Below are 14,423 nucleotides of genomic sequence, written 5' to 3'. Positions count from 1 at the left end.
GGTAAACATTGTCCCTGTATTTTAGGTATGACTTTTCCATTCACAAGAAGATGAAATGGCTTGTAAAATATATTTTATTTTATTTTATTATTTTTCGTAAGGCCCTCAAATAACAATAATTCAGTATTTAATGATTAAATAATTCATTATATTTAAAAAATGATAAATATTATATATACAGTATAGATATATTAGAGCTGTCAATCAATTAAAACTTTGATTCAAATTCATTACATAGTATGACGTTTAATTAATCAAATTAATCGCAATTAATGGCATATTTAAATATTTGCAGAGAAAGTTTCTCAAATAACAATAATTCATTATATATAATGATTAAATCATTATAAATATTTATTTTTAAATAATTATAAATAAAATATATGTATTATAAAAAATAATAAATCAGATAATTAAAATGTATTACATTATTGTGACAGACGAGTAAAATTTATTGTTAATTTCCATATTATTGAACATAACCTATCATTGGCCTACGGTCCACAGCAATCCATTTTGCAACTCCAGTTTCATCAATCTGTCTGAGATAGATTTATTATAAGGGCTTTTATAAGGACGTGTCAATGTACACATGCGCCAGACAGACGCTTTTGGAGGGTCTCGCTTTGGTTCCGTTGCATCATAAATGCAGCATTTTTAAAGGGATAGTTCACCCAAAAATGGAAATTCTCTCATCATATACTCACCCTCGTGCCATCCCAGATGTGTATGACTTTCTTTCTTCTGCAGACCACAAATTAAGATTTTTAGAAGAGTATTTGAGCTCTGTCGGTCCATACAATGGAAGTGGATGGTGGCCAGAACTCTGAAGGTCCAAATATCACATAATGGCATCATAAAAGTAATCCATAAGACTTTAGTGATTTAATTCACTAGATTACACTTCCTAGTACTTGACGCATGTGCAGAGCACTAGATGGCGCTATAAGAAGTGTAATCGAGCTTGAAATCATGATCACCAAGGAGACTGCTTTCAAGATTTATAGTGAAAAAGGAATTACATTTTGGTCTGTTCTCACCCAAAACAGATTTGATTGCTTCAGAATACATTGATTAAACCACTGGAACCACTACTTTTATGATGCCATTATGTGATATTTGGACCTTCCGAGTTCTGGCCACCATTCACTTGCATTGTATGGACCTACAGAGCTGAGATATTCATCTAAAAATCTTCGTTTGTGCTCTGCAGAAAAAAGAAAGTCATACACATCTGGTATAGACCTTATTCACGTTAATGCCATCTTTGATTTTTATTGGGAATGACAATGAGACTGTGAGGGATAGACTTACCATCTCTTCAATGGCACAAAGGGTATTAAGTAGGGCTGCCCCCTGATAGTCGACCAAAGGTTAGTTGATGAAAAGAGTCTTGGTCGACCAAGTTTTGATTGGTCGGTTGGTTGCAGAAAAAACTCCACATAAAAACGAAGAGCACCGGTATTACCACTGTTTGGACGCTAGGTGGTACTATGGGGTAATTTTCTTTAAGCAGGGTTAGGGTTAAGCCTACACAATAAGGTAGATACTTTTCTATCAGGCATTAAAAAATTGAATAAAGGCTGAGCTTATTATAAGTTATTTCTTTTACCATCTCTACTTCCCTGTTAACTTATTATTCAATTTAACACTCTCTACATCAGTGGTCTGTTTTAATAAAAAAATTAAAATAAAAAAAATTATAGAACTTTTCAATTTTGTCGCAAAGCGGGCGAGTTTACTTATTTTATTCTCAAAACATTACCCATTTACACGCTAAAAGTGTCATGATGCGGGTCTCGTCAATGGTTTGAATTTCAGCACACAACTGAATAAAACAGGCTGAATGACTATGATAAATGATTCCTGCAAGAGTTAGATTAACATACAGGTGCAAGGGGACTTCAACATTTCTAAACTGCACAAATAAAAAATACATATAAATATTCGTCTCTCGCTTGCTTTTGCTCGCTTGTCAATGATTACCCCTCCGCATGTCAGTTGATGCCAAGATATACTTTTATATTTAATTTCATCACTGAGAAGGTTTACCTGCAAACTTAGTAGCACCAGACATCACAAGCAGCCTCAAGAATGGATACAGAGTGGCCATATAACACTTTTCATTGAGCAAAATATTGCACTAGAGATCATTAAGTTTGTTCAAAGGGGAAAGCAAGAGCAAGATAAGAGCGCACTCGCGTGCATGGTTGCCAGATTGCACAAAATAAGTATAACAATAGGCGGAATATTTCCAACTTTGGCTAGTATAAATCTCAAATTGGGTGTGTTGCGTCTCTTATCTGGCAACCCTGAGCATGTTAAATGTTTGTGGAGGCGCGTTAGGTCCCAGTGCAAGATAACTGAAATATCCAATGAAAAAAAGTGCTTTTAGGATAAATGAGCCGCGGGCTACTTTAAACCATGTGGAGGGCCGGATCCGGCCCGCGGGCCGTAAGTTGCCCAGATCTGATTTTTTTTTTTTTTTTTTTAGATTTCATATCTAAATAAATTCATCAAGTTTTGAACCACTCAGATTGACAAAACCATTTTTATAAAAAACAAACAAAAATGAATCGGTCAAAAATGATCGAACAGCCTAGTAGGGTTAAATCATGGAGCTATAAAATACCTGGAGAGAGCTATCCGTTAGCATCCCCATTCATCACTATGACTGTGCTCAGCTAGTGCAGGGTTCTCAGAAAGCTAGCGAAATGGAGGCTGCCATCTATGCTCATGGGCACTCAGTTCCGGGATCGGGTGTCACGTGACTGATCACTCGTCAATGGGAATAGATAGGGAAAAATATAAATCAATTTCACGCTTTTAAGAGCTCTTCAAAAACAATCCGTCACCGGATGACGATGTGCTATAATGTAATGAAATAATTTAAATTGAAATGGTTCGTGGAAAAAAAATTCTTTCATCATAAAACACAGCTACTTTTGAATGGCTGTCTATGGAGAAACATGCTTTTTGCCATCAGGTGGTGTAGCTCCAGCATCTAACAGTAGGTGCTAACAGGGACCTGTTAACCAGCTAATTCCTGACCCCCTAGGTTAAATGCAAGAATGTGTCAAGCAAACAGGTGGTACTTCAAACTTGAATTGCACTGATGATTTTGCAGATGAATTGTGTATAACAGATTTTATCAGCAGATCTATAGACAACAGTTAAATCTAAAACACTTTTGAAAGAAGCCACGTTAATTTATTCACTTTCTTTAGGTTAGTGACCCTGTCGCTGTGGAGTTCAGTCTGAACACGCAGATGTTTCTGTTGTCAGAGAAAGCATTGTGGCTGTCAGATGGACCTATGGGGTTTGGTCAAGAGAGCGACGCAGCTTTTTCTCAGGGTATGTCCACTACAAACACCTATGTAATTATGTATGGAACTCATTCAATTTGTGTTTGCTTGTAGATTGTCAAGCTAAATCTTTTTAGACTTGATCAGTTTAGGTATTTTTGCACAGCAAAGGATGTTGTGGATGTTGTGTTTTAGTCAAATCAGATTTAATCAGTTTGTAATTCTTTACATTGAAAGCCTAGAACAAATTTTTGAATTATGTTTCTATCACACTTCTGGATTATACTATATAATGCTAAAACTTAGGCATGTTCTCCATAAGGTGACACAATCTATGGACGGGTAATGGTGGACCCTGTGCAGAACTTAGGTGACTCCTTTTACTGTAACATTGAGAAGGTGTATCTGTGCACTGGAGCTGATGGATATGTTCCGAAATACAACCCCACCAAGTTTGAGTTTGGATGCCTTGCAGACTCTCCTTCCCTGCTCTACCATTTCAAAATTGTTGTGAGTATATTATTTTTCCTTAAAATAAAATGCAAGCAAATAAGAACATCCATGTAAGAAGGTCAGCATAATATAATATAATATAATATAATATACAACAGTTAGTTCCGGTCCTTGAATCTGATTGGACGAGAGACGTTCCATGAGTACTGATGTCTCAAAACATCAGCACTCGGATGCTTCACTGTTTGTATCACACCGCTTGTGTTCGTGTCGTTCTAAACTAAAGTGTAAGAGCAGTGCAGATGTGTAAAAAGCTATATGTGTCTCTTTATGTTTATTTTTGTGACATCGCAGATTTTAGCCAGCAGGTGGAGGCAAAAGATAATTTTTGTGTGTAAATGATTCAGCTGAAGTGACATGCTTCGCCAGTCAGTCAGTATTTTCATTCATCGGCAATCCGTGATTTCTCGGATTACTACTCACTACTAAAGCAGGGAAATAGCTTTAAACAGCTTTAAACTAACAACTTTAACTAACAACAAACAGCATTAAGGCTCATCACAGCTGAGAGACACGACAGACTGATTAATCACACAAACTCAAGACGCTTACCTCTTACCGGACTTTCCACATTGGAGAGGACAAACTGTTCAAAATGGCGGAGGAGATTGCGGTTTCTATAGTGAATGACTCTTGCACACCGGCTACCACGAAATAGGAAGGAATACCCCCACTCAGACGGCTATTTTTCCACAGAGAAAATAGGATGCATTTGACCAAAATGACATTATCTTCAGAAAGCTGACTAACACACTACAGCATCTTTGCTTGGGAGTGGCAACAGAGACAGGTGATTGCACATGCTCCATCTTTCTCTCTCTCTCTCTCTCTCTCTCTCATACTCTCTCACACACAAACACATTCATCCTTGTTTCTCCAATAACTTGTTAGAAACAGCCCAAGCCATGATACTAGTTCTAAAGTGATGTTTTTGAGAGGCTTCGACGCATCATTTGGTTTGAACCAGCAACGGCAGATTCTGATCCATTGTGTAAGAAAGTAGTTCCATGCACAAATGCGTTTTTCTCTTTTTTTTATTTTTATTTAATTGTTCATTGAACTGTTGTATATAAGCAATATCACACTTGCAATCATGCTATATGGCCCTAAATCAGCACTGCTGTGATTACCTACTGTGGCCAAATCACAGCAGTGCTGATGTAGGGCCATATCGCACTCTTGCTCGTGTGATATTGCTTAAATATCAAGTGGGTTACAATATAATAATCAACTGGATTACAACTTTTGTCAAATATTCCTAAACTTTTCTATAACATTTGGTTGATGTCTATTAAGATAGATAGATAGATAGATACAGACACAGTAAAGTACACACAGTGCACACGATACAACAATAAATACAAGACACTGGACAATAGTACGAAATAAAAAGATATACAATATGAACAAGGCACATAATATACACAAATATTGCAAAAAATACACAACAAAATGCATAAAATTAACCAAATTTAATACCAAAATAGCTATTTAACAAAAGTATCTTGCATGAGACATTTGCACGATACTAATGGTAAGGTAAGAAAAAATAATTTATTGCTCATGCATAATGACTGAACCAGAGTATTGTGAAAAATCCTTAAATGAAAATGGTCCCATGAATCCATCTGCCTCTAGGACAAAGCTCAGCCAGAGACTCAGGCCAAGAGTTTTGGAGACGTGGGTTTTAATGCCCTGCTGGCTGTGGACGACCCCTCTGCCCTCTCTCTGGTGAATCAGCCAGGCTCTGATGGATTTAGGCTGGATTCAACTCCCCTATTCCAGGTCTAATCTTCATGATGGTTAATGGAAGTTTAAATTACATTTAAAGACCCCATGAAATCAATTTCGTTCCTGTGTTGATGTATTTCCTATTGAAACAGAAAGTTTGGGCAGGACATATGAAAGGCCTTTTTTATATAAGCCAATTGGCTTTATGTCACAGCCATAAACTATGATTTACTACTTGCTAGTCAGTTGCAGGTGGTATGAGGGGGAGGGACATTCTCAAGCGTGCTCAGAGTGTATTTGATTGGACAAAAATTGTTGTAGTGCAACATGACCCATCAATATTTATGGTCTGTTTTCCAGTAAGGCTGTACATTTTAACGGAATGTTCTGAATTCAGTACAAGTTAAGCTCAATCGTAAGCATTTGTAGCATAATGTTGGTTACCACAAAAACAGAAAACTCGTCCCTTGTTTATTTAATATCACAGTTACAGTAATCACTTACAATGGAAGTGAAAGAGGCCGGTCCATAAACATTAAAATACACACTGTTTCAAAGTATAGCCACAAGATGTAGACATTATTTACTGTATGTTAACATTACTCTAGTGTGATAAAATCACTGTTTTACATTAGTTTTGTTAGATTTGCTTTGTCATGGCAGTGAAGTTCAAATCAGGGCTGTTTCTAGCTATAAGTGGTATAAGCGGACGCTAAGGGCCCCCAAGCCACCAGGAGGCCCCATAAAGCAAGGTTGTTGTTGTTTTTTTTGTTAAATATACTAAAAGCTGCAAGTAAAACTAAGGCAGTTGTTATGGCTCAATTGGACAGTAACATGGATGGGTTGGGGGGGAACCAAGTAGGTTTTCGCATAGGACCCCCATATGCTCAGAAACAGCCCTGGTTCAAATATTTGATACAACTGTACACTGATAAGATTAGCGATTTTATCACACTAAAATCATGTTGCCATGTTTTACGTCTTGTGGCCATACTTTTGAAACAGCGTGTATTTTAACATGTATGGACTGGCCCCATTCATCCATTGCAAGTGTCTTACTGTAACCACAATTTTAAATAAATAAGGAACGTGCTGAAAATATTTTTTATGGTAATCAACATTATGCAACAAATGTTGTCAATCGAGCTTAACTAGTACTGATCCCAGAACATTCTTTTAATTGTGTATATTTGCAAAAAGTTACCTTTTAGTAGTAGAATATAGATGGCCTCAAAGACAATAGACATGGACTAAAAGCCACAAATCTCCAATTTTGATTTCATGGTGTCTTTAAGTTTGTAATAATTCACAATGTATTATAGATAGTCAAGACGTACAAATTCTCAACTGTCTTTCTCATCCTCTAGGTGGCTGCAGGCAGGGAGTGGTACATTCACACCATCTATACAGTGCGTTCAAAAGACAACGCCAAACGTGGCATTGGCAAACGAAGCGTAGAATACCACTCAGTAATGTCAGGTGACCTTCTACCAGCGGAGACCAAAGGACGCTCTAAGCGGTCCAACAGAGAAGTCCCCATTCTGGCAGAGGAGATCGGACCTGAGAACAACCGAGGAGCGAATATCATGCACATTGCCCTGGACCGCAGTCGTCGGCATGCTGCATCTGGGGAGGAGCTGTTCGCAGACAGACTGTCTCCACGGGATCTCAGCGCACGAAATGCGGAAGAGAATGCTGTAACGGTGGCGGGAGCCCTCGTGGGACTGCTTCTCACCATCCTTGTTGTTGTAGTCTTGGCACTGGTGGTTCGCTCAAGGCGGACGCCTGCTAAACAAGCCCCAAGGGTTTCGACTAGCCTGCAGCCTGTTATAGTTCGAAGTAGCCTCGACATTGCTGACAGTTCAGAGGTTTGAGGAACTAATGGACTCCTTAATCATACATTGGATGAATTCTTGTTTTGTTTTCTTTGTTTTAAACAAGTGCCTCTGACAGGTGTGATCATAAAGAGAGCTCATGACCCAGTCCAACGCTAGCCCAAAGAATTCTCCATTCAGTCCTCATGCCATGTACTACAGAGGTTTTATTTTATAGTCAATATGCATAACCATCATGGGAATCTAAAGAGCACTTCAGAAAGAAAAAAATATATATTCTGGAAGATAGAAATAGTTGTTGCTGATGAGTGAAATGGTATACACATTCTAAATCCCTGGCAACAGCCTAAAGATACTACAATTAATGTTATTACAGTAAAAAAAAAAAAATTATTTGTCAATAGCCACCACTGTCATGAAAAAAGAAAAGAAATCAAACAAGTGACAGAACAATTCTTAAAGCTTTTTGTTCTGTTTGAAGGAGATTGTAGGACAGTTTGAGGACCAGATTAATTGTTATAGTTTTACAGTAGTAACAATATCTGTGGCAATTATAGTACTTTGGCGGAAATATGTTTTCCATTGGACATTTTTTTAAAGGAAAGGTCAGGGTTCAATACAGTTTAAGGTCAAGTGACATTTGTGGCATAATGTTGATTACCACAAAAATGGAGGTTAGTGTGAGGCACTTACAATGGAAGTGAATGGGGCCAATTTTCTGAGGGTTTAAAGGCAGAAATGTGAAACTTATAGTTTTATAAAAGCAGTTACATTAGTAACAAAAAATAGTTACAAAAATATTTTTCAGTTTAAATCATCATTTTTATGGTCATTTTTACATTCGTTTTTACTGCATTACGTTGTGATGGCAACATAGTTGTAAAATACTGTAGGATATAACTTTACACAGATAGGGTTAGTTAACAGTTTAATCACACTAAAATCATGTCAACATGCATATTGTTTACATCTTATACATCTTATGCATATAGTTTACATCTATACTTTTGAAACAGTTAGTATTTTAATGTTTACAAATTGGCCCCATTGACTTCCATTGTAAGTGCCTGTAATCCAGATTTGTGCTTTTTTTTAAAGAAAAGGAGGGACTAGTTGAAATTTGGTGGTCGTGGTAATTAACATCATGCCACAAATGCTTTCGATTGAGCTTACTTGTTTTAAACCCGGAATGTTACTTCAAGGTATGAACAGTGACTACACTGACACTGGTACTGATATTGTTTTTCACTTTACATTCATACTTCTACTACAGAAACAAATACAGTCATACTTAAGTTCACATTTAAGTCATTTATAAATTGTTGCTGCTGTTGTGTATTAATAATTTATTTTATTTTTTTCATTTATTCATTAGTATTCATGAGAACTGCTTGCATACTCAAGCATTAAATCTTAAATATTGCAATTTTTTGCTCGGAGAGGATACATTTGTGTGTTACAAACCAAGGGGAAAACTGTGACTCAGGAAATCACTTAGATTTCCAAATTTGTCTCTTTCACTCTGTTGTCACTTTCACTCATGAACACTTTTCACTTTTCTCTTATAGCTGTAGTACACTAATCTCTGATATGTTTGTATTAACTGATACATTCTTGGTGTCTTCAGTATCATTGACAGATATATATTCAAGTGTTTGTGTATGCATCCAAACAAGACATTGGTTAAGAACTTCACAATTTTTGTCTCACTTAGCAAATCCTGTTAATATGTTCCTCATCGGACTGTTGATAAAAAGAAATGTGCTATGCAACGAAATCTGTGAATACTTTCCCATACAGTATTTGTAGAGGATTTTGAGGCTGGTTAACAGAAATAAGCACGACACTTTTGAAATATTATTTTTTATGTTTGAAATGGTATTTATGGTGAGATGTTGTGCTTTTGTACATGGTTCACTGCTTAATATTTATGTAATGGGCCTTGAAGCACAAAATAAACTACAGTAATTCTTGAGACTCAAGCACTTTGAAAGGCTTGTTTTTGCATTGCAAATGTGTTCTCTGCAGTTGTAGTTCACGCATAAGCAATCTAATTGAATTACCTTTGGAGCAAATGCAGCAATTTTAAAACTGGTGGGGTATACCGAATAAAATAGCCTTAATTTGAAAATAGAAAAACAATGAACATCCCCCTTGGTAGGAGGTAGTTCACCACAAAGCTTTGTAACATAATGGATGAGAATCCCGCAAGCATGATAAATACTCTGGTCTCAAACAAGCTGAAGGTGGGATTCAGCAGCATATTTGAAAAGGGCTGTCTTGCTTTTGTTCTTAGAGCTCCCCCTGTCTTTCTCTTTGTCATTACAGACTGTTGTTTAAAGGAATATTAATCAACAGGATTTGTGGCAAAATGGTGATTACCACAAAAATGAATTTTGACTCATCCCTCCTTTTCTTAAAAAAAAAAGAAGCATAAATAGAGTTTCTGAGATTCATTGGGGGAGTCAGCTGGGGAGTCCGGGGGCATTACAAGATCAGGTTAGAGAACACTGCAGGATGTTTTGGATGGCTACCTCACAGTTTAGTGCTCTGAAAAGCTGGAATCATTAAACACATGTAGAGGTGGATCCTGTTGTAGGGGATTTTCCATGAAAAAACAGACTAACCTCAATTGCTGTGTAGAATAACCAATCTTCCCTACTATAAATAATATTATGCCAAAGGTGTAGATATGTCCGAATTCTCAGTATTCATAAAACAATAAGCAAGAAATACCCGGATGAACGACAATTTCCGGCGAGATTTTGAAGTGCGGATCGACTTGATACTATAAGATTCCATTATCCTTTGACAGCTGAGGAGACGTCACATTCAAAATGCTGGATTTAAATGCTATATATTAAGAAATTTGTTCCTTGTCCTTAAATGGTGCCTGTTTAAGAAAGTAGATTATTTTCGCAGTTGTTACTCTTACGTCATATATTCGGGTCACGGGTGAAGTATGTCCTGGAATCTATGTATACTACTCGTATGCATACCTAAAATAAATATACTGTTTTACCAGCCGAGAAGTGCGTCCTTCATCAAATAGAGTACAAATTCTGACAGTACGTGATTTCGGACGAAGGGACTGTGAATTAGGCAACTGTGGGTTGAAAGTTCTTCAGCTAAAATCGGTCTGTGTTGACCGAAATTCTAACTACTGCCTCCAGTGGCCGAAGCAGAAAATGTTTTTGAATGTAGGGCACGTATGAGCTCCAGATTCTGGGTGAAATGTCCACAGAGGGGTGACCAAATGCTGTTTTTTTTTTTCTTTCATTATATAATACAGTGTGGAGGTATGCATATTTGATTAACTTTACCCCCAAACCCCAAACCTAAACATAACCATCAGTGGAGTAAAAATGTAATCTTAACAAGCAGTCACATTTATCTTTGAACTGCAAAATTCCATGGGCGAATTATAGCCATCTCAATGTGAATTTCGCACAATGGACTTCCTGTGGTGAAAAATTACCCCCCAAGGATTTCGTCTGGAGTTCAAGTTTGGTGAACTTTGTCAGGCAAAACTTTTGCGTGACCAATAGGAAGTTGCTTGGTTTGGCAGTGATCTATGTGTGGGTGGTGCTTCATACACAGCAACACTGAATACTCACAATGGGCACGGACTTTAGTTTAGCAGCGAGTTTCTTTTTAACTTCAATCTCCCAGAGCACAAAGTGCAGCTTTAAAAAGAGGCTGGTTGACAATTAGCTTTTTGCTGGTATCACACGTGCTCAATGTCTGCCCATGCCCACATCACCCGGAATTTCGCCGTGCAAAGGTAAATGTGACGGTGTCTTTAAGATGGAAAAAGGAACCTCCAAATGGCACTTGTCACTGATTATGTGAACGTGATCAGTTCCTGGTTTCAACACAGTACACAAACCCAGGACTGCAATGCTGCTGACACCATGGAACAAGTGTATCTGTCTGCGTCCCACAAGACGACAAGGAACACCCACTACACGACACGCCCACTCCAAGAAACGCCCCCCTTGGATCATAAAGCAATTTTATTGGCTAAAAGAACTAATAAAATCCTATGCAATCACTTTATGATTCATATAGTTTTAACTGTGTAAATATAACAAAGAATAACTTTTAGTTTACATGTGACATAACATATTATTAAACCAAAGAAATAAATGTTGAAATTACATTTTTTTCCTCCAGTTAGCTCACAAGCTAACCTTTTAGCCTATTAGCTCTTCATTTTTATCACATTTCTCCACACTGTAACCACCTAGTGATTAGGGTTGCCAACTTTCTACAAGCCAAATACGGAACGATATGCATTTTTAACAGCTGAAGTAAACTTTAAAAGCTGTCTTAAAGTAAACAGCCCAGCGGTCAAAGGGTCCACATCTAGACCATTTTTTCAGAAGAGAACAATTGAAAAATTATGCAGACTGACGCAAAAACACTTTCGGTGTGAACGGCCCCCAGCACGTATAGTAAAATAAAAAAACTATTTAAAACAAAGACCAGAAAGAACCAAATTTATATCAATCTCCACTTTTAATAAACAATACATTTTGTCAAGAAGAACAAAGTTGCAATCAATGGAGACAATATTTTTTCCATTAAGCTTTTTCTTCCCTGTAATACCCATTTTTAATGCTCAGCAGAACATGCTTTCCATTTAATCCTGGGCTCATCAGTTTGTAAAAGGTATATAACTAACGTGTTAAAAATAGTATATACAGTATCACTAAAACATCAGTTTTCCCTTTCACGGCCATTGTTTTCGTACAAGTATTAGTATGTCTTAAGCAACTGTGTATTATGGGTTTTTATGGTAGGCGTTTATGACAACAGAAATGTAAGAAAATCACATGAAGCGTTTTAACTAAACATAATGTACATTTGTATTAAAAGTGCTGTCATTTTTCTCACCGTCATTTGTCTGAGTCTCATTCCAGAACGAGCATTGACATTTGCAATGTAATGTAATTAGGTGCGGGGTATTGTGGAATCACAACGATGGGAAACAATTATCATGCACTAAATTCTCCTGCTTTTAACGAAATAACGACAGAAGATGTCTGCTGACTGTCACTGAGCTGATCTGTCCACTGGCCACTTCTGTGTAGCAACCGCATCAAGCAATAGCTGATATCTCACACAACTCACGCGAAAGGTGTCACACTTAACGACTGCCTTTGACTTTTCTCAAGCTTCACTGTCATGGCCCATTTTCACAGCCAATCAACCTGAATGTTTTGAATACACAGGTATTTTTCAATATTACTCCAAGAGACTGCAGCATCTGCTATGTTTGGTTGTTTGTGAAAGACATGTCCTATTGTTTATGTATCCAATCGAGGCTTGTTGTAGAACGCATGTCCACATGCAGTTTTCAGTGATAAGCAGACTGTTGTGGCTCATTTTAGTGCCAGAAAAAAAGCTTGGTGACAGAATCGGAGTGCAATGGAAACATTCATATTAGCTTGACGTCTTGTCCATTCTTCAATAAAAGAAGAAGCTCACTGGTCACTTGATGAGAACACAAGTCCCCACCTCAGTGACAGAATGATTTTTCAAACAAAATGGATGTTTTTTTTGTGTTTTTTTTTTTGTAAGCAATTAACTCTGCAGGGAGTCCAAACAGTCAACTGATTAAGGCAGAGATTATTTAGCAGGGACGGCCACTTCTATTCAAATGAATGGGAGAAATTTAAACGCTCAACCAAGGAGCTCTAGTGTCCAACGGTCATCGGTTACGGATGTAGAAAGGAAGTTCCGCCTTACAGTTAAAAGAGCCAATCACCTTTTAGATACAGACATCACCTGTCAATCAGCTCTAGAATGCGCATGCTATACAGGCCAGGAAATGTGCATTTTTTTAGCATAATATGAGGTGAAGAATCACAATTTATGATACCAGTATTGTCAGATTTTACTGCTGATTTGAAATATGTTTTTTGATCGTAATATTGACCAACCGTTTTTGAGATTTTGGTATTTCTCCATTCAAGTGGATAGGAGCTGCATGACTGGAAACAGCCTCCTGAGAGCGTTCCAAAGATGGCCGACAGTGGATTGACTTGCTAGAAAAACTTTGTTAACAACTCCGGCTGAGAGGCACTAATGCAGGCTCTGTCTCCCTCTGCCTGGCCAGTGATTATGTTAATGAAGTTAACACCTGAAAATCATTGGAAAAATCAGCTAGTGAGACGGCCTTAAAATATGGGACGATTCCGTATTATACGGGACGGTTGGTAACCCTACAAGTGATATGGCTGTTTGATTCTATTCGATAGAACTTTTAAAGGGATAGTTCACCAAAAAATGAAATTTCTCTCATCATTTACTCACCCTCATGCCATCCCAGATGTGTATAACTTTCTTTCTTCAGCAGAATATATTTGAAGAAAATATCTTAGTTCAGTAGGTCCTTAAAATGCAAGTGGATGGTGATCAGACTTATGAAGTCAGCATAAACATCATCCATACGACTCCAGTGGTTAAATTAATTTTTTCTAAAGCGATATCATTGCTTTTGGTGTAAAAAATATCAATATTTAAATACTTTTAAACTATAAATCATTGCTTCTGGTTAGCAGCAGTATGTGCATGTGACGTAATCGCGTTGGCATATTCATCGCGAGAACTGACGCACGTGTGACACACCAGGAAGAGCAGCGCTGTTTACAAGTGAGAAAGAGGAACACTTTACAGAAGCTTAGTTGTTTTGGTTTAGATTGATATTTTTATCTGTTTATTTACTCACAATGGTGCGTTTGTGTGCTTATCCTGGATGTCTCAACCAAGAGAAAAACGTGAGATTAAGTCCATAACATGCCAATGTGAATTTGTCACGCGAGAGACCACATGCACTCAGTGCTCTTGTGAATGCGTATACTGCTGCTATCCGCAAGCGAAGGTTTATTGTTACTCAAATATGATCTTTTCCGCACCAAAAGCAATCGTATCGCTTTGGAAGACATTAATTGAACCGCTGGAGTCATACGGATGACGTTTATGCTGACTGTCTGTTCCTTTTGGAGCGTCAAAGGTCTGTGTTCTGCTGAAG

At 37.5% G+C, this 14,423-nt stretch overlaps 1 protein-coding gene across 4 annotated transcripts in view; it reads left to right on the top strand.

The window, feature by feature from the left end:
• LOC127432550 (FRAS1-related extracellular matrix protein 2-like) overlaps window positions 1–9,366 on the top strand; it is a 78,964-nt gene extending 69,598 nt beyond the window's left edge. For all 4 annotated transcript variants that reach the window (XM_051683761.1, XM_051683758.1, XM_051683760.1 and 1 more), the window contains 4 exons: window positions 3,228–3,354; window positions 3,628–3,815; window positions 5,457–5,603; window positions 6,917–9,366. In XM_051683761.1, the coding sequence (XP_051539721.1) occupies window positions 3,228–3,354; window positions 3,628–3,815; window positions 5,457–5,603; window positions 6,917–7,423 (969 nt within the window). In that variant the 3' untranslated portion in view covers window positions 7,424–9,366. The remainder of the gene's footprint in view (window positions 1–3,227; window positions 3,355–3,627; window positions 3,816–5,456; window positions 5,604–6,916) is intronic.
• Window positions 9,367–14,423: the final 5,057 nt, after the last annotated feature.

Source organism: Myxocyprinus asiaticus, chromosome 42 (assembly GCF_019703515.2).
Source record: "Myxocyprinus asiaticus isolate MX2 ecotype Aquarium Trade chromosome 42, UBuf_Myxa_2, whole genome shotgun sequence".
In the NCBI taxonomy this organism is placed as follows: Eukaryota; Metazoa; Chordata; class Actinopteri; order Cypriniformes; family Catostomidae; genus Myxocyprinus; species Myxocyprinus asiaticus.
This window is presented reverse-complemented; position numbering and strand designations above follow the sequence as displayed.